Source organism: Rhinichthys klamathensis, unplaced genomic scaffold (assembly GCF_029890125.1).
Source record: "Rhinichthys klamathensis goyatoka isolate OS25496 unplaced genomic scaffold, OSU_Roscu_1.1 h1tg000235l_1, whole genome shotgun sequence".
Lineage (NCBI taxonomy): Eukaryota > Metazoa > Chordata > Actinopteri > Cypriniformes > Leuciscidae > Rhinichthys > Rhinichthys klamathensis.
The window spans coordinates 347,270-371,638 of NW_026606758.1; the positions used below are offsets into that span (position 1 = coordinate 347,270).

At 37.8% G+C, this 24,369-nt stretch overlaps 2 protein-coding genes across 3 annotated transcripts in view; both read left to right on the top strand.

Annotated features, from left to right (window-relative positions):
• Positions 1-11,406, top strand: part of eif3s10 (eukaryotic translation initiation factor 3, subunit 10 (theta)) — a 29,532-nt gene extending 18,126 nt beyond the window's left edge. The window contains exons 18-22 of one of the 2 annotated variants that reach the window (XM_056265504.1): positions 8,531-8,610; positions 8,711-9,201; positions 9,546-9,678; positions 10,211-10,374; positions 10,750-11,406. In XM_056265504.1, the coding sequence (XP_056121479.1) occupies positions 8,531-8,610; positions 8,711-9,201; positions 9,546-9,678; positions 10,211-10,374; positions 10,750-10,943 (1,062 nt within the window). In that variant the 3' untranslated portion in view covers positions 10,944-11,406. Of the gene's footprint in view, positions 1-8,530; positions 8,611-8,710; positions 9,217-9,545; positions 9,679-10,210; positions 10,375-10,749 lie in introns of both variants that reach the window. The other variant, XM_056265503.1, reaches the window with a different exon arrangement.
• A 4,736-nt stretch (positions 11,407-16,142) lies between these two features.
• emx2 (empty spiracles homeobox 2) lies at positions 16,143-21,380 on the top strand. Its single transcript, XM_056265525.1, has 3 exons — positions 16,143-17,060; positions 18,432-18,616; positions 20,079-21,380. The coding sequence occupies exons 1-3, from the start codon at positions 16,670-16,672 to the stop codon at positions 20,244-20,246; spliced, it is 744 nt and encodes a 247-aa protein (XP_056121500.1). The 5' UTR covers positions 16,143-16,669; the 3' UTR covers positions 20,247-21,380.
• The last annotated feature ends 2,989 nt before the right edge of the window (positions 21,381-24,369 follow it).

The following is a 24,369-nucleotide window of genomic DNA, read 5'->3' on the forward strand; positions in this document are numbered from 1 at the left end:
TAAAACATGTGACTTTTCATGAAAATTCTATAATCCAAGATTGCCGCCACCATATGACGTCATAATATGCAAATTAGATGGGAAGATGTAATCCCTACATAAACTTTGGGTCATCCTTAATATTTCTCTAATTTACAGAAAGTCTCTATCTTTTATCACTGTTAAGATATAGCCTTTTGAAATTGAGATGTCAAAATCGAACGTTTTAGGAAAAAACCCTAAAGGGTTAAACTGCAAAACGACTATTTAAATATTAACCCTTCATGTTCTGCTTGTCTCTGTGTGAATGAACGGCGCAGACGCGCGGTTTCATTGAACGTTACCTCACACACACACACTGAAGCACGACGTGACGCTCGCGCTGTTTTCAGTCTCTGCTGCCTCACGATATGATGACATGATTTATGATTCCATTCATCTCCGAGAGTCACTTCATGAGCATTTTACTTAACCGTTTCATTTGAGAAAAACTATCGTCATATCATACACGCACAGAAACTCAAAGGTCTTAACGGCAACCCGTCAAAATAAAAGTCTGGTTTAACTTAAATAAATTGACAGAAATAATTATATTAGGCTACTGTACAATAGATTTAACTACGTCTCAATTAATTAAAGATGCTACTACTAATAATAATAATGTGTGCATAGAAGGTTGCTTATTTTTCACCTGACTTTTTTTATAAGCAATATTTCTCAATATAATCAATATTTTCGTTTAAACAGCATGTAGCCTTCAATCCCTTCATAAATTTACCATCATAAATAATGAAGTCATTGAATCGAATTGAATTGAATTTAATATATATATATATATTTTTTTTCAAATAGTTAAATAAATTATTAAAAAAAAGTTCAAACTGATTTTGCTGTGGTAGTACCGAAATTGGTACCGAGAACTAGAGCCTGACCGATAAATTGGAGGGCCGATATTATCGGCCGATTTTAGGCATTTTCCTAACTATCGGTATCGGCATTTATAATGGCCGATAAATGAATATTTAAAAAAATGCGGGTGCGGTGATTCATGTAAGGGTGGCGCTGCCAATAAAGCACCTAAAAGCTGTCACAAGAACTGGCAAAAGTAATGATTATGAATACAACAAATATAGCAAGGAGACATTTTAATTTTTTATTAATAAACAAGTGTTTTCAGTCAGTGTCAGCCAAAGATGAAGTTGACGATGCTGACTCGCGATCTTCAGTGAACGCGTGCCAGAGAGAAATGCACATTTCATTCGATTACATGAGTCTGTCTGTCTTTCGTTTTGAATTGTTCTGTTTAAAAGCAGACATTTCAATATAGATATATTTCAATTCTCAGGTCTATACGCTGAGTTTCGGTTCATGAGACGAGCTCCAGTTCACCCGCAGGCGCCTCCGTGTCGAGATTATCTATCGTCTGCTATTTACTTCTTATAAATTAAATCCAGACAAATGGTTGATGAAACATTGATTAAAATTAAGATACAATTAATACAAAACGAAATTCACTTTGAAACGAAAGGTTTTGTGCTTTCTGTTTGATGTCTATGTGAAAGTTTCAAAGCATATTTTAGTGCCGCTTTCAGAGCGCTCACGTCCGTGCTGAACTGTCGCGTCTGTAACATTGTTTTTCCTTAATGCGAACACGAAAAATAAATAAAATGAATATTTTATGTAGCCTGTGGAGACTGAGAGCCAACCCTTCTTCATCCGGTGGGTAGTAGCCTACTTGTGATTTGCGCAGTGTAATTCACAGAATTGATTTCTCTGCTACAGCCTCTGTCACGTATTGTGTGAGCTTGTGACTATTGCAAGCGCGCAGCTGAGAAGTCCTGATTATATTGTCTGCTATATTTAGGCCTACTTCTTATTTATTAAGGCAATTGGTTGATGAAACATTGATTAAAATGCGTGGCGCGAGCGATCTCCGACAGTAAACTGATTCTGCTTTGTCTAGGGTAAACAGCTCTTGCGACGCGAGCAATAACGGCCGCGTCCGGTGTAGACACCGTGTTAAAGCTCATTCTGCCTGATAACGCTACGTTACAACATCAAGCAATATTCCAATAATTTATATAATTATAACACTTTATATAGGGCCATTTTGCATTAAGAGTAGCCTAGTTTCACGTTTAGTACATTTTGCTTACTAATTATTTAAAATAGTATAAAAGTTCTGTACATATGTAATTAAAAACGTTTTCATTATGATATTAATAATTTTACTTTAGTAAAAAGATCTGAGTTCTTCCTCCACTGGTAGAGATTAGAGGAATTAAGAGTAAAAATAGAAGATAATAAGGTTTTGTCAGTGACACTTTTTATATATTTATTGATACAAGTTATGACTAAATTAAAAGACAAAGTCGTTAGTGAAGATTATGCAACAGTATTTAGAATATAATATAATATAATATAACATGCAATGCACACTAGTTTGGTTACAGCTCAGCTGTATAATTCTCATTCTATCATTCCCCCTGCATCCATTACATATCTGTGTCACACAAGTGTTTGATCACCACATTTGAGTGATCATTGCAAAACGTGTTTATAAAATCTATTTATTCTGTTTATACTGTGTAAAGTACCCATCAAAAGTTTGTACACACCAATAGGAAAGTGTCCAAACTTTTGACTGGGATACTGTACTATAATACACATAAATAATATTGCTACTGTATTATAATATACACATAAATAATATCGGCCGATATATCGGTATCGGGCTTTTTTTACTCCCTAATATCGGTATCGGCCCCCAAAAATCCATATCGGTCGGGCTCTACCGAGAACCGTAACATTTTAATGGTATCGGTACCGACTACTGGAATTTTGGTACCGTGACATCCGTAATCCACACTTTGTTTGTTATAATTAGAGGATTTGCCAGCATACAGAATTCAGCACTGAACAAAAAGTCCGTTTTGAGCGTCTATTAGTTTTTGTTTTATTCATAGATATTAGGGGTGTCACGATTCTCCAAATCTTCGATTCGATTGAATTTTCGATTCTAAGGTCATTCGATTCTCGATTTTTACATTTATTTTTTTAAATATAATTTTTAGAATATACTTTTATGCAATATAATATCTAACCTTTTTTCGAAATGTACTACACTACATTGTCAAATTTAAAACATTTATTGACAACAGTGTTTCCTCTAGGATTTTTTCCAGCCGTGGTGGCAGGACCATTTCGCATGGGGGAGGGGGCGTGGCCCATGAGTGATATTCCCATTGACCACGCCCCCTTACCCCAGGTGTTTAAACCTTTATCTCGCTATAAACTCCAGCAAGATAAAGTCATTTTATGCAAACTATAGACCTTTTATCTACAAATAAAGTATAATAATGGGAACAATGATCTTGAAGAGAGTGTCATTGTGTTACTGTCGTAACCGAACGTGACGCACTGTTTGAATGCTGAATGGATAATGACTGAGGAGAGATGAGTTTCCATTATCTTCAACTTAACGACTTAAATATTCATTTTTACCTCACATTAGGAAGCAAAAATATAAACTTGCATTGTACCTGCATAATGGATATGAATAAAACACGCAAAATTTACAATCAATAAAAAACAAATATTCCATAACAGAATGTAACCAAATGAGAACATTTTAAGGCAGAACTGCACTATGGAAGTTCGATTAATGGATGAGATTCAGAGTCATTGTTATTTGACGCTTAAGAAATGTAAAATGCTGTGGTGCAGTGTCAGTGATTAGTTGTGAAATCTTACTGCATAAATTTAATCAATTTAATCCTCCATATGAAAGTTTATGTGCTCGAATTATTTCCATTTATTAAACAATAGTTTAAAACAAGACTTTTGTAGTACTGATTGTTGGAGTCCATTAATCGAACTTTCATGCCTCTTATATAGTAATTATATATTACTATAGCCTGGTTAAAACCAGACCATTCTCAGTTGTAACTGAGTTATGGTCTGGCAAAGCGTCATAGACAAATCATTTCCAGAGGGGCGTCACCAACGGACGTCGCGGATAGACCTAAAACCAATTAGAGCGATGAAGGAGATGACGTATGCAGAGCGGTGGAGAAACATCTCCGAGTGTTGTTCTTTGCTCGGTTTTTAAGAAAAAGGAAACGTTCAAATCGCTTAAAACAGACGCGATAGCTGATTCGAACGAGTGATGTTCGACGGCGGCATCCATCTTTGAAATGTAGGCTACAAAATCTGCTTCAAAATCCCAGCGCTGTCGTCATCGTGTAAAGCCCGCCCCAACGTTTCTGATTGGTGCCTCGATTTCGGCGGATTGGAAATGAGCTTGAATGAGCTCTTTGCCAGACTAACTTTCAGAGCAAATCTAAATTTGCCGGAAGTTGTCTGGGTTTTCCCAGGCTTATATTACTATGTAGTATGTTCCAATTTACTAATGCTCACACTCGGTTTCTCTCGCGCGCTGTCGCTCGCACGCAGACACAATCTTTATCGAGCGCGCTCTTGGACACTCGGTCTCTCTCGAGAGCGCTAGATTGGTTTTACAAAAAAAAAAACTTTGAACGGAATGACGCATTTTAAATAACGCTCGATCGCGCGAATTTGATCGTGGGAAGCCAAAATCGTGATCGTGATTAAAATTCGATTAATCGTGCAGCCCTAATTACCACAAAAAAATATTATCCGATTAATCAAGTAAAAAAAATCCATCTTTGATAAAATATCCGTCAAAAAAAATCGACCGATTACTCGATTGCCAAAATAATTGTTAGTGACAGCCCTATATACCACTGTTCAAGCGTTGGCAAGATTTTTTTGGTTTGTTTTTGAAAGGTCTTATGTTGACTGAGGCTACATTTTTTTTTTTTGTCAAACAAGTTTAAAATAACTTGTATAAAATGTAATTTATTCCTGTGATGGCAAAGTTGAATTTTCACCAACTATTACTCCAGTCTTCAGTGTCACATGATACTTAATAAGAAATGTTTCTTTAGTACCAAATCAGCATATTAGAATAATTTTTTATAAATGTTGAAAAGTTGTGCTGCTTAATATTTTTTTCAGGATTCTTTGATTTAAAATCTTTTTTTAAAGAACAACTAGGGCTGCACGATACTGGGGAAATATATGCAATATGCGATATTGTTGTTGAGTATCACGATAACGATATTTCTTGCGATATAAAATTTCCCTAGAGAAATGCTATTTTTATTAAGGTTTTTTTTTTAAATCATTTATATGTAATGATCAGACTAAAATAAACAGGTAGGCTAAAATATATTCTTCTAATCTTCAGATATTCTTCTAATCCTCTTGTCTTTGAGACACTGTTATTGTTACGTGGCATTTCGTTAGCAGTTTTGATAGATGTGGGCTTACACTTTTTGAAGTCTTCATAGCCCTAAGGGTGCATTTCAGATGAGATGACTGAAGATTAGTTTCCTCTCGACGTGGCCACAATTTTTCCGCACGACTTATTGACACCGTCACTTATGTTCACATATCGCGTTTTTTGCACATGCACATTCGTTATTTCAAATGCAGGCGCGCGGCAAGCACGCTCAAAATGGAAGCACATTTTTCCATGCCTGCCTATGCCGCAATGAGATGAGAACATCTCAACTTTTCAGAATGCCGCAAGCTCAGCGCAGGTCATGAGACAAAAACCAACAATCAGCTTCGGCCTTTCCGAAACAATATCAAAAGCTCGGCCCAAACAGCTGATCATAGCTGTACAGGGTGGGTTTTTATTTCTCATCTCCATAAATATATCCAGAAGTAAAGCCTAATACAAGGGCTAGAAATCAATTAATCCTTTGCTGATACTTCTCGTCATCATGGAAAGCCCTCAGCGCAGTTCATGGTTGCATAGCAACGACAGACGCAAGAGCTTGTGGAAAGGAGAGCGGCGCGGCCGCACTTTCCAGGCGTTTTTAGACGGGATATGTGAACGGCCCCTTACACAGTACCTGCATTTGTGACACTCCTCTATTGAAGCCAAAATATTGCCATATTTCTGACGTACTGGCCAATCAGGATGTTCTCTGTCTTATGAGGCACAGACAAGGTCTCTCGCTCTCTCCCTCACTGCCGTGCGTGCGCTACACGACACGGTTGGAGCACAGTATACTAGAGATGCACCGATTGATCGGCTGGTGACCGGAATCGGCCGATTTTCACGTGATCGGCCATGATCTGCGACCGGCCGGTCAGTCTGACGTAATCTGATTTTATGCTGGTCAAATGCACTCGGGCGCCGCATGATTAACATCGCGCAACATCAGCATCACACGTGCACACGAAACGCGCACAAGTAGGAAACCTCATGAATTACGTCCGTTTCACACCGCAAGCGGGAGCAGCGCGTTTTATTTTTGTTTGGCGTGCATGTTAATCAATGAGTGCATTCACACCAGGAGCAGGAGCAGCGCGTGAGCGTCGAGCAGGGGCGTCGCCTGAGCAGCAGTTAAGCGCGGGTTTCGGGCGCCGATCGAGTCCATTTGTGCTGCACTCAATTTAAGTGAAAGCACACTTTTGATGGACAAAATAAATATGATTTCATCCAAAAAGTGCCCAAAATGCACAGAATTTGCATGTCTGGTGTGTTTTAACAAGAACTGAAGTAGGCCAGGCTATGTCAGAAAGAAAATGAAGAGACAAAAATATTTATAGAAAATTTACCCATTTAAACTTGTTTTTATTATTTCCCAATCGTTTCCCTGCACATGCTCCACTTGTCCTGTTTATGTTCATGTGGCTGGACATGTGTCAGATGAGAGAAGAACTGTTTGAGAAATATAACTTGCTATTGATGTACAAGTGATTGCAATAGGCCTGTGTGTGTGTGTGAGAGAGAGAGAGAAATATCTTTATACTGCAAGGCAATATTTATTTTATTTTTATTTGTTATTTATATATTTTATTGTCATTACCTGTTTTCATACAGAAGTTTAGTTTGCTAAATATCAAATTTGTTTTAGTTGGATATTGGATGTGAAAAGGAAATGGTTCTTCCATAACACTGCACTTTAGATGTGTGTGAATTTCCCACACCAGGAGTAATTTATATAATTCTATTTTATAGCGATTATCTGTTTTAAAAAAATGTTCTATGCAAAATGTTCTATTAAAGAGAAGATAAAAAATAAATATTTGTGTGTGCTGTAAAGTGGTTTAAAAAATGAAATCGGAATCGGCTAAAATCGGTATCGGCAGGTCAAACTCAAGGAAAAATCGGAATCGGGATCGGCCTAGAAAATTGTAATCGGTGCATCTCTACAGTATACGTGTTCTGTCTCGCATTCGCGCTCTTGTTCGCTCGCTCTAGATTCCGGGAGATTTTAACTAATTTGTGGGCATCAGGGAGCCGCTATCAATCTGCGGGAGACTCCCGGAACTTCCGGGAGACTTGGGATGTCTGAAATTAAATAAAGTAATTATCTAATTTATCGCACCTCTCTGCGATATGGATTAGGGCTGCAATTGTCGACAAAAATCGATAATAGAAATAGTCGACAATGAATTTCATTGTCGAAGTTGTCGCCAGACATGTTTTTTCCGACCGAGGCATCTCTCTTCATTACAATCTCTGCCGAGAGTCGCACATGCGCATTAGCTTCTCTGCTGAGCGATAACATACAGAAATGGCATCTAAAGTGTGGGAGCATTTTAGCCTGGATACGGCGAATAAAAAGATTAAGTTACCTGCATGGTTTGCACAGCAGTCCTTGCGTATCACGCCAGCACCTCGGTGATGCACGAACATTTAAAGAGAAAGCACGTCGGACAGTTGAATGAAACGGAGTTTGACTCGCCTCGGTAAGATTTAAATAACATGGAAGCCAATGCGCTTTGTTTTGGATGTACATTGTACATTTTATAAGCGTGTTTTCGGTAAAAAAAAAAAAGGATTTAACGTTATGCCTGACTGTGCCTGACAAAAGTATTTTAAATTACTGTTTTATTGCTGCTAATGTGCCTGCCCCTGGTTTACAGGAAGAAAATGTTTACTTGATTTTAATTTATTTTTTCTTATAAAACAAATGTGCCTGTCCTTTATAAAAATGATAGTTTCTTTATTTTTGTATTTATGTCTATACTGACCGAGCACTGTGCCTAATTGGTTTTAGACGGGGCATTTTTATTTACTTTTAGTATGAATCGGCCTATCAGCAGCAAAGTTCAATAAAATATGCATTTTTCATTGAAGTACCCCCTTCTTTCTTGTGTTTACTATCATTTTCCACAGAATTAAAGAAATCTCATGCTAAATTTGAGAAAAATTTAATAATTATTCGATTAGTCGACTAATCGTTTCGATAGTTGGTGACTAGTCGACTATTAAAATAGTCGTTAGTTGCAGCCCTAATACGGATATCGCATGTACTATTATCGCGATGACGATAATTTTGATACATCGTGCAGCCCTAAGAGCAACATTAATTTGAGAAAGTCTTTATCATTATAAATGTCTTTTGTGTATATTTCTATTTTAACCAGATGATGACAGAGGTGTCGATCAGATATAACACAAATGTTTAAATCTTGGGTAAATTTTTTAAATTATTTTCTTCAGGAATTGCCTGAACGGGAAGAAAGTGGCTGGAGGAAACGCGGTGAGGGCGAGTCAGAGTGGCGACGTCCTGTTGGTGACAAGTAAGTGATACCAATTTAATTGATAAGTTGATGCAGAAAAACAAGCTTAAAAAAATATGCCACGTATGGAGATTCAGTGTCTTTTTTTTTTTTCTCCCAGGGACTGGCGTCAGGATGGACGTGAAGGTCGTGAAGAGCCTGAACGAGAAGAACGTGAGCGTGAACTGCCCTTCCGGAGAGGCGTAGAAAGTTCTCGTCGTGGCGGCTCAGATGACAAAGTACTCCGACGTGGCTTTGATGATGAACGAGGTCCACGCCGGGATGGTGACGATGACCGTGGACCCAGAAGGGTCTTTGATGATGACCGTGGGCCAAGGAGGGGCTTTGACGACCGTGGACCAAGGCGTGGAATGGACGATGACCGTGGCCCCAGACGAGCTGAGGACGATCGTGGCCCAAGAAGAGGCTTTGATGATGACCGTGGGCCCCGTAGAGGCATGGATGAACCCAGAGTGCCTCGTCGTGGGGCAGATGATGACTGGGGCCCCAGAAGAGGTGGCGATGATGATCGGGGAGGCCGCAGGGGTATGGATGACTCTGGCCCACGTCGTGGAGATGACCCTCGACCCTGGAAACCTCTTGGGAGGCCAGGTGTGAGCCCAAATGGTATTTGCGTTTATTTTCTTGCTGAAGGCAGATTGACAAATATTTGTGTTAAAGGGGTCATATCACAAGGAATCTAATCTTCCTCACATGATACAATGGAATTCAATGTGAATGCAATCTTCTGTTATTGGAGGATGGGGCAGTTTAAACCCACAACTCATAATTAAGTGCAGCAAAGTGTCGTTTCATTGGCGAATATGACCTCTTTAACCATTTTGTGTTTGATCTGTGAATTTACAGTTACTATTTGTTAACTGTGGTCAGTTCAGTTTCAACAAACATAAAAAAAATATATATATATTTGTGCAATTACTTCATGCAAACTTTAGCAGGTGGATGGAGAGAGCGAGAGAAGGCTCGGGAGGAAAGCTGGGCACCTCCTCGTGATACTGACCGTGATGATGATGGTGAGCCCGAGGGAGATGACCGTACTGAGGGATTTAGAGATCGCCATCCTCCCAGGTGAAAATATCATGCAACTTTACATTTTATAAAATGTAATCTATATGAATAATAAACCTTTGTCTAAAAGCTTTTCTGTTTTGAACTCTGATGCAGGCTCTCCGCTGGTCTTTAAAAAGTCTTAAATTTGATAAAACTGAATTTAAGACATTTCAAGGTCATAACAGTTCTTACATGGTATGACAAAAGTCTTATCATTTTTAAGAGGACTTGAATTTGGAGACAGTGTAGTCCTTATGGTGATCTCTGTTTTCCTGTTTATTAAACAGTTCAAAATCTTAAATATGAGACCAGTTCTGCACATGTATGGCTAGCAATTGCTGATCTACTGTTAATGAATTGAAAATGTTTACTTGCTGGTTTTTTGATTGAAATATGTTGTAGATGGTTGTTAAGGATGCAGGTTTTCTTTTTGAATGAGCAGCTGAAATTAGTAAAGCATAGATATTTCAGCATAAGAGTCCTGGTGTATTTAGGCTTTTTTGTATTTAAAAGTCCAATATGTTTAATATGAATGTGTGTGCATGTGCAGGGAAGAAGCGAGTGTCTGGAGAAGAGGTGGTGATGAGCCGAGCAGTTGGCGTGATTCTCGTCGAGAAGACTCTGACCGTGGTGAACGCCGCGACCTAGGGGGGCGCAGAGATGACCGAGACCGTGAACGTGATGTTAGAGCCCCCCAAAGAGACCAAGATGAAGGTTAGAGTCTTATGATCTGTCTTAAATACACCTTTAATAGTGCAGTTTGAATTAAGAACTTGAACTTTTTGACAGATTTTATTTAAAATGTACACTTGCCTGAGATGAAGACACTTATCAGTGGCCCAGAAAAAGCTGTTTAATAGAGTTGGATCATGAGTGACCAGAGTTACTAATAGCAATGATGACAATAAATTTACTGTGAAATTGCTGGTTTGGCAGATGTAAAAAAAAAAAAGAAGAAAAAAAGAAAATAAGTCAGACTTAATGCATCCACAACAGTAGATGTCAGTATAAAGTCATGGACCTGTCAGTGAAACGTGCTTGGGGCACATTTAAGAGGTCAGTTTTATCTTTTTTTCTCCTAATGCAAAGGTGGTTCATGGCGTCGTGGTGGAGAGGAGCGACGAGAGGAGCGCAAGGAGGAAAGAGATGCTCCTCCCAGACCACGTGAACGGGACCGTGAGGGCGGTGAGAAGAGCACCTGGCGCTCTGACAAAGATAAGGAAATCCAGCGTCGGACCAAGAACGAGGCGGATGATGATGGCTGGACCACTGTCCGCCGCTAATACTAAAGCATCAATTTTTTTTGCTTGATGTTCTAAGCCTTGATGTGTCCTCTAATCAGTACAGGTCACTGCTTACATTAACATGAAATGCATAAAGCTTTGCCATAGAATTACTACACTTACAGTGGGTTTTCAAACATGGCAATTTATATTTCATCCCTTTTTAAAAACTTCAACTTACATTTGAAAAGTAGCTCATTCCTTTTTGTTATGCATGCTTAGAGGATTAAATTGGTCACACAAAATTAAGAAGACTTTTTTTTTTTTCTTTGAGGTGCTGGTGTTGTAGAACATAACGTTTTTGCAGACATGACCTCAGAGGTGTAGTGCTGAGGTTTTGAGATGAAATCATCAGGTTATCCTTACAGCTGTGTCCTTGCTGTAGTTGCTGCTTATGCTGTGGTTGTATGCCCTCAAGAAATATGAAAAAAAATCTTTATTAATAAAGTAATTTGCTCATTAAGTGACTAATTTCAGTTATTATCATACAGATGACAATATCATGCTTTTTTGTGTCATAAATGGAACTGGCTGGAATAAGAATCGATGATTGAGAAGGACCCTTGCATGATTTTCAATGGTTGATTTTTTTTTTGCCACTAGGTGTCACCTAAATGTCAAGAAATCAATAAACCAAGTAATATTAATTTGATCCCTATAATCTATTCACTTATGTTAATTAACTTTGCAGTCTATTGTGGCAAATGGGTAAAAAAAAATGCAGGCAATTATTCTAACAGTAGAGAGATTATACAAAAAACAACAATGGTATAATCTAGTCTCAATCTCGATTAGGATGGCCTTTTTCTTTCAGGAAAGTTTTTGGTGGTACGTCCCCCTTTTTTTAAGACGTACTAACTAACTTGGTTAAACTAACTGGGGTAGGAAAGACCACACGCACACGTTGACGAGGTAATCCTCGGTAAACCTCATCAATGCGAGTTCTTAGTTTCATGCTAGGGCTTCTTTGGATCGTGATTCTTCACGCTGCGAGGGTGATAAACTTTTGCTCGCATTATAACATTATGCAGAAAAAAAACTAGAAAGAAAGAGAGAAACAATTATGGTAGAGGTCTTTGTTGCATTCTAGTGGAAAATCCACAATTAAGGCCAATAATCCCACAATTGGAGCCTCAAATTCCCACGCAAGAGGTTATGAACTCCCAAACTAGATTAGACCCTTATATTTGCTAAGACCTGCTTTGTGAAGTTTGACCACGGGTCACCGTGTGTAAACTCCCCGGATCTCGAGCTGGAGGGGTGCTGCTTGTGACTGTGTGATATAGCCTATGCCCTTTTTACACGACACGTAACGTTATCTCTGCATCTGCCACCCAATGCCATCTATCAATGTCCTGAGATTGTCATTTGAACGGATTATTTTCTGACAGAATTGAATTGATAAATTTGTTTGAACGACACTCCGTAGGCTCGGCTACTCTTATAGTAAACAAAACAAAACAGTCGTATTGCGTAGCCTATACGAACATTTTTGTTCCAGGCCATGCATTTATCTCAAAATCATGTTTAATAGTTTACTTATAAACATTTTTATAAGTTTAGTCTCGCAGAACCAAATCGATTTTTAAAAATCGATAAAATACATGACTCTTTCCGAACATATCACTGGCAGCAAGAGTTTAGAAACGAATCTTATTCGCAAATACAAAAAAATGACGGCCGTTAATGACGCATGCCAAACTGGAATGTTAATAATGAACATGAGATCAAGAAACAATGTTTAATAGTGGGCTTCTTGTAAAGTCTTTCAGTTGCTGTACTTAATTGTCTAGGACAATATTTTATAGGCTATGGCTTGTAGGCTATTTTACACGTCGTAATATTCAAACTGATCAATGCTTGCTGTCAAATGCGTCATCTAGTTTGGCGTTCCAAATGATTATAACAGGTGATCAAATAGCATAATATTTCGTAGACTATTAATTTGCGTGTTTAAGTTATGGCAAGCGAATTTCATGTTGTTGTTTTTATCATTCAGACAAACGTGTTATGTGCAGGCCTATACTCAATAGAATTAATGAACTATGTTGATATAGATATAAATTAGCAAGTAGCCTATAGGGCTACAATTTCTGAATTAATTTGCTTTTGGCCCACTACAATGCTATTTAATGCGCTTTAAGTGTGAATACAATTCTTGAATTCAAATAATTAAAAACAAAAACCTGAGTAGACTAATAGTACTATTTTGTAAAAAAAAAGGAAGAAAAACTTACTTGTGGAAAGATTAATATAAATGCCAGAATAATTCCTTTCGATATCTGTGCTTTAAGTTATGCATGTGAAAGGAACAGCTCTGAGGTAATTCTTGAATTGGAATTGATAGGTCTTGCACACTAGCCTACATGATTGTGAAGCCTGCAGTTTGACGATATAACATAATTCAGCTGACATTTCTATTGCAATGCTCTTCGAAAAGCTGTTCATGGGCGTCAGTTACATTTCATAACATCTTTTCAAAAGCAATCCACATAATTATTGCATATCCGGCACATTTTTGAAGGATGGATCCAATAAATTGTCGAAAAAAGCAATGCGCTTTTGTCTTTTGATTAGGTCTACGTCACCGGCAACTTTTTAACATTTTTCTTTATACTTACAGAAGAAAAATTACTAGGTGTTGTAGATTAAAACGATGTGCTGATATTGATCAAGTGTTAGTGTTTTTGATAGCATGTACAAATTAACGATATAGGCCTATTGCACTGGGAACAAATTATTCTTTTGAACCCTTAAATATTAGCCTCCTTTCGACAGAGTTCAAGATCAATTGAACTGCTTACGTATAGCCTACATGAAGAGGAAATGGAGAGACTTGAAAAGTAAACCAGCTGACAATCATTTAGGCATAAGGCATAGGCCTACTATTAATAATAATAATAATATTTTGTTTGTTGTAGGCTATGCGATTTATTTACGTTTTTTTAGGCCCGTAAAGTGTTACAAATGTTTAGGCTATAGTAACCTATACAAATTCTGGGTTGATTTCGAGTGAATTTAATTTCGGGATTTGAATGTCTTCGTCATACAGTCAAAGCATGTCATGAGCTTGTCATTCTTTGTCCACTGGAGACCGGTAGAACTAGGCTTTAGAAACATGGACGATGAAGGAAGACTTTCGATGTCGTTGAACGTCATCGAAAGGTGTTGTAAACATGCGCTAACGATAAATGTCCTGACAGTCATTTTCCTGGAAAAAACAAACGAAGTTAGCAATGTAGACAAGCGAGACAGTAAAAATGTGCTTCCCATTGCTGCGACCGACTGTGAATCCTACGTCCAAGAAATGTCGGAAAGTGCATTTAGTTAAAGTACCAGTTGGTGTCGCACTATCCTTACACTTAGCCTACACACAGTGCCAGATCGAAGAGCAGCAGATCTTCATTTCCAGCACATTCCTTTTTTTCTTTATGTGCAAAGCTGAAATTATAATGTAAAATATCCTAATCGATTTTAAAAGCCTCTATATGCCTTATTTAGCAAATTCACAAAAGACAGAGATGTAAAAAAATTGTGTCACAATTTCTTTTGCCGTTTTCTCCAAACGTTTGTGCTTTATTTACATCAGCAAACGATAAATTCATAATAAAAATCGAAATGTAGTGTCTTATTTATGTGTGGCCGAGGAAATAAAAGTTAAAGTAAATTTGCGGGGGCTAGGCCTATCAGCTGTGTGGAGTCAAAAAGTGCGATAGCAAATTGCCACATTTACTGCACGGAAGAGCAGGCTATAACAAAAACTAAGAGTGACCTTAACTCATGCTAAAAAATAGCCTCGTACGATTTAAATATTTAATTGATAGCTAATTGTTGATATCTGTCTGCTCTACGCATGAAGATTGTATTCTTTTAGAATCAAGAACTTGAATATTTGAGTAAGGATTAGAAAAACAAAGTTTATTTTTGAATCCGACACGCCGACAACAGCATTTGCTAATACATTAGACGTAAGCAAAATAGACCGACATAATAATAAATAGGCTATAGCCTAGGCATTTATATATTCATATTTAGCCTAATAATAATTATGATAATAATATTAATAATAATGTAATATAATTCAAACTAAAGTTAACTACTCTATAAACTCACTTTGCGTTAACACAAGGGAAAGGATAATTCTAAAAAGATTCCTCTGTTTTATGCAGCATATGAATCGTGTACCACTTCCCATTATCATGCTGCGTCCGGGTTAAACTATAGCTGACCAATTGTTCATTTATTTTTTACAAATGTGGGGTGTTGAGAGCAATAGGGAAAATTATTAAAGTTAACAATGACTTTTAGTATTTAGTAAACATTTAGGCTATATTTCATTCCCACGTTGCACACTGGGTGCAATGCCGTGCCATAAAACACACTTGTAAAAATTGGCCTACATCAAACACGAGTTTTTAACATGGAAAAATTCAGAAGAATAGTTTATTTTTTATTTTTTTTTACTGTTATAGCCTATATAACGATAGAAATTGAGGTGTAGAATTTGTGCTACATGCCTGCAGTTTCCGTATGTTTATAGGTTAGCTACTAATATGGCCTTAATTTGCACCCAATAATAGTTAAGCTATTGTAGTGCTGTATGATATTTATGTAAAGTAAACAGAATAAAACATTACTAAGATATCACCGAACTACCTCACACCCTGCAAAACAGACTCTAACCCCAAGAGATATCGCGTTGTCAACTGTGCATACCTGAACTTTCGAGATGCAGAATGCACATTAGTAACCCATAATGGGATTGAACTCAGCTAATTTAATGAGTAGTTAGAGGGTAATGGACTCTTGTAGTCATACGACAAACAAACAGGGCTGAAAATATTGTCTGTGTCTAATAAGCCTCATCCTTGTCTCCTGGCCAATTGAGAAAGAGAGTCTCTCATCCCTAAACTAATCACAAACCCATCGGAGAAAATGAAAACGCGGAGAGACAATACAGAGGTGGGCGTTAGACAGGCCCACCGAACTGACAGAAAAGTAGAACCTTCAAAAGTTTGATATAGCCTAGTCTATACGCAGAGATTGTCATTTGAACTGATTCTTTTCTGACTGAATTGCATTGATTACAGTCGTTTGTTTAAACGACGCTTCGCATTGATACTTTTGTAGTCAAGTAGGCTACAAATCAGCATGTGTAGTTATGCATCTAAACGTGCACTGATTAAGAACTGAGGCACAGCGTGTGTAAAAGCTTCGTTATGCCCTGTGTGCAACACAAATACATGCTGAAGTACCTTGAGTCTCTCAATGGGATCAGCTGCGTATGTAAATTGCTCCACAGCTCTGTTTCTGGGCGAATCCGTTCCGTTTTGCTTGAATCCGCCTCTCCGTGCTCGTTCAGTATTGACGCACTTAAAGACTCTTCCCTCAACCTTAAGGCGAGCGGCAGCGACCAATCACCAAGCCATTACAGGCTTCAGAGGAAACTGTTTATGTGACTCCAGAGCTAATTAGGCTCATGAACTAACAAATCGCTAGCACAACTGGTGAGGAACCGATCACATTCATGGATTGTCTGGAGAAGTCGGCCACCTCTCTCACGATGTGTTGAGCTGTGTGCTTTTGAAAGATTTTTTTTTACCCTTTCTTTAGCTGCCACTAACTTGTCTCTTGCTGACAAAACTTTGGTCTTGGGTGTGGAGTATTTTTTAGTGCTAACGCGTGTACCGTTTTCACTTAAACTGGGGAATCCTGCCTGGTGAACCATGTTTCAACCTACACCGAAGAGGTGTTTTACCATAGAGTCTTTGGTAGCGAAGGATAATCCTTTGCCAGCGTCGAGATCCGAGGAGCCCATACGACCAGCGGCGCTCAGCTATGCAAACTCAAGCCAGATGAACCCATTTTTAAACGGCTTTCATTCCAGCGGCAGGGGCGTCTACTCAAACCCGGACTTGGTGTTCGCAGAGGCTGTTTCACATCCTCAAAACTCCGCCGTCCCAGTCCATTCAGTACCTCCTCCTCATGCTTTGGCTGCTCACCCACTGTCGTCCTCGCACAGTCCGCACCCTCTTTTCGCGAGCCAGCAAAGGGACCCTTCAACTTTTTACCCGTGGTTGATACATAGATATAGATACTTGGGTCACAGATTTCAAGGTAAGTTCCTACAAAATATTGTATTCGCCAATTATTTTGACCAGTCGTCCAGAAAGAAAAAAGGCCACACGGCCCAAGGACACGGCAGTTTTTCATTGATAATTAGCCAAATGTCACTTTTGTGCTTTATATTAGAAATCCTAAAATTAATGCTATCGAAAAAAAAGTATAACCATTTTATTGCATCGAAATATTGGCTAATGTTGTGGAGTGAAGTATGGCATTATACAACGGTGCTCAGTACATTTCTGGAAGAAAGGAACCCGGCTTTATTACTATTATAATAAGCTGGTTCAAAACTCACAAGTAAAGTATTTAAAACTTTCTAATTTTATATTTTAGTAATTAAAAAGTAATTAAGTAATTATTTTAACAGGTTTAAATAGCCTATTTATTTGATCGTAGCCTAAATGGTTTCAATTCTTTAAAATTGATTAATATGATAAAACATATCGAATGCAGTTGAATAGGCTATATGTGAAACATTTATATAGGCTATAATACGCATTCATATCACTATGAAAAAAACTTAAAGGCTACAAATTCATTTATGAATAGACAGAAGTAGCCTATATTTTCCGTTCGACTGTTTTTTTCCCCTTCAAGTAAATTATAATTTCGCCTTTATTTTAAAGTGCGTTTTGTCTGGTTCCTAGATGTTGTAAAACCGTTCCCTTAAAAACGAACGTTAATATTATTAAACGTTAATAAGTGTGATAATATCGTATTAATAGACTACATATCATACTACAATTACACATACATGTTATAGCAAATGTCTAACTCTTTTATTTTGCTTTTGTAATATTAAATATTGGGGAACATTTGTCATCCCATGCTGCTGACCGAAACACTCCTATGGAAATCTTTATTTACCACTGTTCAAGATACTCAAGGCCATTGAATTAGTTCGAGAATGTTTCAGTTCTGAAATAAAAACAGTCGTAGCCTATATTTCCGTTTGTTTAATTTACAAGTGTTGGAAAATAATATTGTGAGCATTATATTTTGAATGATTAACGGTAGGCCTAAATTAACATTATTTTGTCTCTCATTTGAATTTGCAACAAAACTTTAATTAGCCACTGAAAACATTAGCACTATCACTATGTGCCGATAACATCAGAAAATAAAAAAACTCTTTCTTATTTTTATTTGAGATGACCGGAAAATTTTAATATTATTGCAGGCTATATTTTTAGTAAGATGTTGCATTCTATATAATGATTTAAAACTTCATGCCCTCAATTAATTCATGAGAACAGAATGATTGTAGTCTAACAATTATATTTTGATATAGGCTAATTATAAAATTAATGCTAATATAATGGGAGACTATATGGGTTTTGATTATCATCATTTTCATTACAGGAAACGAAACGAGTCCGGAAAGCTTCCTATTGCACAATGCACTGGCAAGAAAGCCCAAAAGGATTCGTACAGCTTTTTCACCATCACAGCTACTACGGCTTGAACATGCTTTCGAAAAAAATCATTACGTCGTCGGTGCGGAACGAAAACAGCTCGCTCACAGCCTTAGCCTCACAGAAACTCAGGTAAGAAGATGTTTACCTGTCTTCATTAGCGCGGATGTGCGCATGGTGCTGTGGATATAATACGGCCTAAATTACAACTGAAATCAATAGGCTCGTCCTTGAAACGGCTAAATATTATGGTTATAGGCTACATTAAATGTAATCATATATGCAATGTTTGCGTCACAAAAATGCAATTCTAAATTATGTAATTAACAATTAAAGCTTTTAATTTTTTTATGTAGGGCCTAGGCCTTAATATTTTTTTAACGTTTATTCGTTCTCTTTGCCAGCATATTTGCATGCTAGTCGCAATGAGTTGTCACAAGTAAGTGGCCATAGACTACTATATATTTATTAACCTATTTGTACAGATTTCGCGACATGATGTTGTTGTTTTGTTTAGCGTTTTGTTGGCAACCACATGCGGAAAGATCTAAGCATTGTTCTTAAAGCTGAATGATCTGGAGTGAGTTAAATCCACCATTTCGAATTCACCCCTGTTTTTGGTGAGGTTGAACGATTCCGATTGAGGCAGAGGGCTCTTGTGGGAAATGTGTGGCAATTAACCAGTTAACCGTTTTAAATGGACACTTAAAAGAATGAGGCGGATTCTATGAATTTCCCTAACCATATTTAAGATCGTATTTGCGCGTATCGTTCAGTGGCCCGGTCGGAGTCTATTGTCGGAGTGACAGCACCGGCCCTTTTCTAAACGGCGCCTTTTCTGAAGAGCAAGAGAGAGAAACGGACGACGAGCCACTTCAATGCTTCAATTAGCTCACTGAATGCACATTAAATGTGCCTCACTTGCCAAGTTGTCATCTGAGAGCTTTACGGATGATATGAATGATAAAGGTGATGAATTAAGGGAAAGACTGAACTTTACCAATGTATGCTAATAGAAAAGGTTTACGGGGATGTTGGCTATAATGAGGGGGTGAATTGTAAATAGGCCAGCTAACATATCCGTGATAAAAAGCCACAGTTACGGTGAAGTTTCACTGGTATAACACTATTCTGTACACTCACATGCTGCTTCTATTGTAGCCTATACGGAGTTGATCTCCTCTCGTCATGAGTTTGAGTTTGAAGTAGCAGCAGGGTATGGTATAGTGAGGATTCAACCTGTCGTTAGTAAACAGGTCAGGTGCACTTTAAAAGGAAAGCCATGCCTAAATCTCATCCTCACATATCAGTAATATTGTATTTAATAGGCTACCTCATTTTAATTCTTTATGTTGCTTTAATTTATTCAGACCGAAGACACTAAATGAAAGTCGACCAATGCTCTCGCGACTAGATTGACTGTGAGATACCTGGCAGTTCTTTGTCCGTCTAGACCTAGTTATTCTTAAGGCACGTTAGTGATACTTTCTGTCAGGCCAACTCTCTTTGTTTAATTGTTTTTATTCAGAGACCAGCGAAAAGCTGTTGTAGCCTATTTTACGCTGATTATTTTCCTTTTTCTCTCTCGCCCCAGGTAAAAGTTTGGTTTCAGAATCGAAGGACGAAGTTCAAGCGTCAGAAACTGGAGGAAGAAGGGTCGGATTCACAACAGAAAAAGAAAGGAACTCATCACATAAACCGATGGAGAATGGCCACAAAACAAGGAAGCCCTGAGGAAATTGACGTCACCTCAGACGATTAAAAGACTTGAACTGTTCGAACGGGACAGCGGCGTGGCTTGAAGGATGTCACGGATAAGGATGCTGTGTACTGACTGAGGGAGAGGGTAAAGCCAATATCACATTTTGATTCTTCGAGATCGGCAGCTTGAGGGTGAGAGATCCTGTTGGTGGCACTGCTGTCACTACAAGGGAACTGTCAATAATTTTCACGTTGCCAAGGCAAGGTGATTGACAGGTATTACATGCAGCCCCCGCCCCCATCACCACACTACCCGCACCACCTCATCACCACTATTACAAAACATAGCTCAAATGCGCATAGGACATTTGCACTTCTGAGGGGTTTTTTCCTCTCGTTTTATTTTTTCAAGACGTGAACCTTCCCCATCAAGATATACCAAAATATACAGCTGTTTTTGTAAAACTTGAATTGCATGGTAGAGCAATGAATTTTTGGTAGGTTAATTAATTTGTCCTTTTTCGAAGTAAATTTGTTTTGATTCGATTTTTTAATCTGAGAAATGTTGTGTGCTTTTTTTCCTTTTTTTTTTTTTTTACAACAGTGTGCAGTCTTTGAATTTATGATTCTCGTGTTAAAGTGATTGTGAAAACAATATGAAGTAGCAGTGCTGCGTTATAGTGTTTTTAAGGAGTAAAACAAATTTAAAACCAGAATATATTAAATAAAAAAAAGTTTACCACATACAATAGTAAAATTTTCCATGACATTCCTTAAAAATGTAAGCTTTACCATGACTCCGTAATCTTGGTGCGAATATATGATCGGGACTCGCCCCTCCTCTAAAGAGTTGCCTCGAAGGATTAATGCAAGAATTGACGGCCGCCTAGGCAGCAAAACTTCAAGCACTGAGCGTATTCCATGTATAGAGATACTAAAAGCTAATGTTTATGTTAAATCGTCTTTTACAAGAATGTAAATAATTTTGTGTTTGTGTTAAGTTTGCTACAATTTTAACACAAAGTATACTTCCAAGAAGTATGTAATTGTCAATATTTTGTCAATAAAGTTTTATCAATATGTTGCTCAGAATAGAAGTAAAGCCTTTTTGTTTTTACAAAAAGAGGCCAAAATGAAACGTTTGCCCTGTATAGTAAATGGTTTAGGATACATTGTATTATATGTTTTGGAAAAACATTATAGGACAGTATTGAATGGGTTGCACTGACAGTTCTCTTTTTTTTATTCTGTCCCTTGGTGTCATTGTCATTTAGGACTAACAAGCGAGTTATAGTTATCACTTTTCAATGGAGTTATCAATGGAATATACCACCAGCTGCGTAATTAATCTGAGCATATAAAGTATGTAACGGGGACACGGACTGGTTAAAATGTAACACAAATAGAATGCTAACAACGGTCTTGAGCTCGGTTTTTCCAGAGCGAAGTGCTTGTTTTTTTCTTGCCTCATTTGCCGCTCAGTCTGATAGACTGGCATTAACCAGTTTTATTTCCATTGGTAGACGAGCAGCGTCTGGTCTGTTCAAGCTACAAAGAGCCCTGAGAGCTTTTGTGAAAGTGCAAATCAGTTTAGGCAATTATCATACGAGTAATATGTGGGGGAAAGGGGATGCATTGCCCAGTGGTCCACTTTAATCTGTTAATCCGTGGATCCAATGGGGCCTGGTTGGACATAATTTAGTACAATCTGACTACCTCTCACAGTGCGATAAGAGAAGGTTTGCAATGTGCCGCAAAATAGGAGCTTTGTTTAAAATCTTGTCGGCAGCAACGGATGGAATGTATCTAGCCTTCGTTTTCAGTTCTTGTTATTATTTTTTTTCATATATGAATAATAGGCTATAGAAAGCTAATATTAATTTACACGTCAATTCATCCATTACCTTGTATTTTGCATCCATTTAAAAAATACAGTATAAGTAAAATTGCTTAAAAATAGGCTACTATAGGCTATTGGTCTATTTACGTGACAAAATTTTCCGAAATGCAAAGAAAGACAATTGCTGAGCGTTTTCGTGTTGTCCCCAAAACTTTTAATTGTAGTTTGATAAAGGTTAAAATTTTCAGAGGTCTATACATACACATTCTATATAAGGGGATTTTTGAACGTGGACTATAACGGTAATAAAAAAAAAATCTGCGGAGAATACTATTAGCTTTGAAAAACCCCTAAAAGCTTTATTACAAACCCAGCTTTGAAATAGAGGGATTAGAAGGCTGAAAGGGTCCCACAATAGTTAGAAGAAAAGGTTTCATGCTAATGAGGTTAATGCCCTTTGTATCTCCGGACTCCACAACTTCATTACTCCTATCTCGGGCAACACCGAGCGGCTCAGAGCCCACAATCCACTCGAGCTGTTCCCTACCCTGCCTAAAGAAGGATTTGATAGCAGCCCTGTTCAAACTAGATAATTATATCTTTTCAAGTTGGAATTAAGATAAAGAAAGTGCAGTGAAGGCGGTGAGCCTTGATCCGCTGCAAACAAATTTGGCGCACTTTCTCCCTCCGTTGTGCCTCAAAAGACAGGACACCCCTTCGTTACCGCTTGCTCCCCTTTATTAATTTTGCATTGCCGATTTAAATGCGACTGGTGCTTTGCATTTAATAGTGGACAATTAGCTGGATTTAAAGGAGGGAAATTATATTTCACTAAACAGAACAGGCTTAGAAACTTTTTATTATTTGTTAACGTTGAGAAGACTAAATTAATTTTAAAGTCTCAGCGTGCAAAATAAAGAGTAAAATAAGGTCATTAGAGAGCCGAGGCTATTCTTAATGTAGGCCTATTCTATTCTATACAAGCCGGTTTTCAAAGTGTTTAATTCGATAATGTGTCGAACTAATTATTCACATTATAATCAACTCATGTGTTTAAATTAATAATTCAAATATTTTAGAAAGATACAATCCCACAAAAATGTCATTATTGACAAAAAGTGAGTGGTGGACTATGACTTCGACCTTGTATAGGCTATGCATATTAATCGATTTGCTTTTCTAAACAAACATACGGGCCATGGGACTCGCTGTATTGAGAACCTCCTGACCCGCTTAAGTTACCCCGTGCTGCGATAACTTGTTTCAGAAGCAACATTAACTTTATGTTCAACAACGCCACGCTTGTGCAGAGGGAAAACGATCAATCACAGAGGGCCATTGCCATGATTCATCATACAGTGAGAGAAAAAAAAAGTTGGTGTAACTTGCTTGCAGTGGTTTCTAATATTGAGGTCTGGATTTTAAACAGGTGAAAAACCTGCGCCATACGAGTGATGTTAAATAATTACCCGTCATTTAAAACAGCCTATCAAATAACCCCAATGACCCAAAACCTCTAATCTGCAATTACTATAGCTTTAATTACGTCCGTTGATCCCACTAAAGAAGGTTTTACAGTACGGTGGACGGTCTGGGCTGCTGTGCAAAATAAAGTTATGCCTTGATTTAAAACAAATACTACCTAGCATCTTATAAATGTATTGCACCACATTGATGTAAGATTACCCTTGAACAATTTAAAAAAAAAATGGAGATTGATGAAGCCTACAGTAGACAGCCAGTCCTCCGTTCCAGTTCAACTTCAATTTTTTGACAGTTGACAAAAAACAACAACAACAACAAATAGGCTATAAAAAAACATAATAGGCTATTTGTCTTTTGATCAAAGGTCCTGCACCGTCTTAAATTATTTGCAGGCTTTTTCTTTATAGTTTCGTTGGACTTTGTATTTGATGAGGGCCGCATTCCAGTTGCAACTGGCCACTAATGTTGGTTTGAGGTGATATTTATAGCATGGACTGAAATGTGACGTCACGACAAACACAATCTATCCAGTTTCACAAATTGCTTTTGAAACTGATCCTTGTAATGGGAGAATCAACCCCCTGCACAATTCCCGCGGCCTTGCCATAAGGTACAGCGATAAATATACAAGACTAATGAGCAATTACAAAATAATCACCCTTCAAAATAGTTTACGTTACAAATTAAATATCATCATCTTAGATTGAGTTTCTCATTTTATTATTAACGAAGAAGAGGCCTATGAGTTTCCATTCTTAAAACGATTTAAGAAGGACTGTGAATTCCGCCGTAGCCTAATTGAGGAAATTTAGGCACAACTTCTAAAAGACAGATAGCTGGGTTAAATGCAGATAATGAA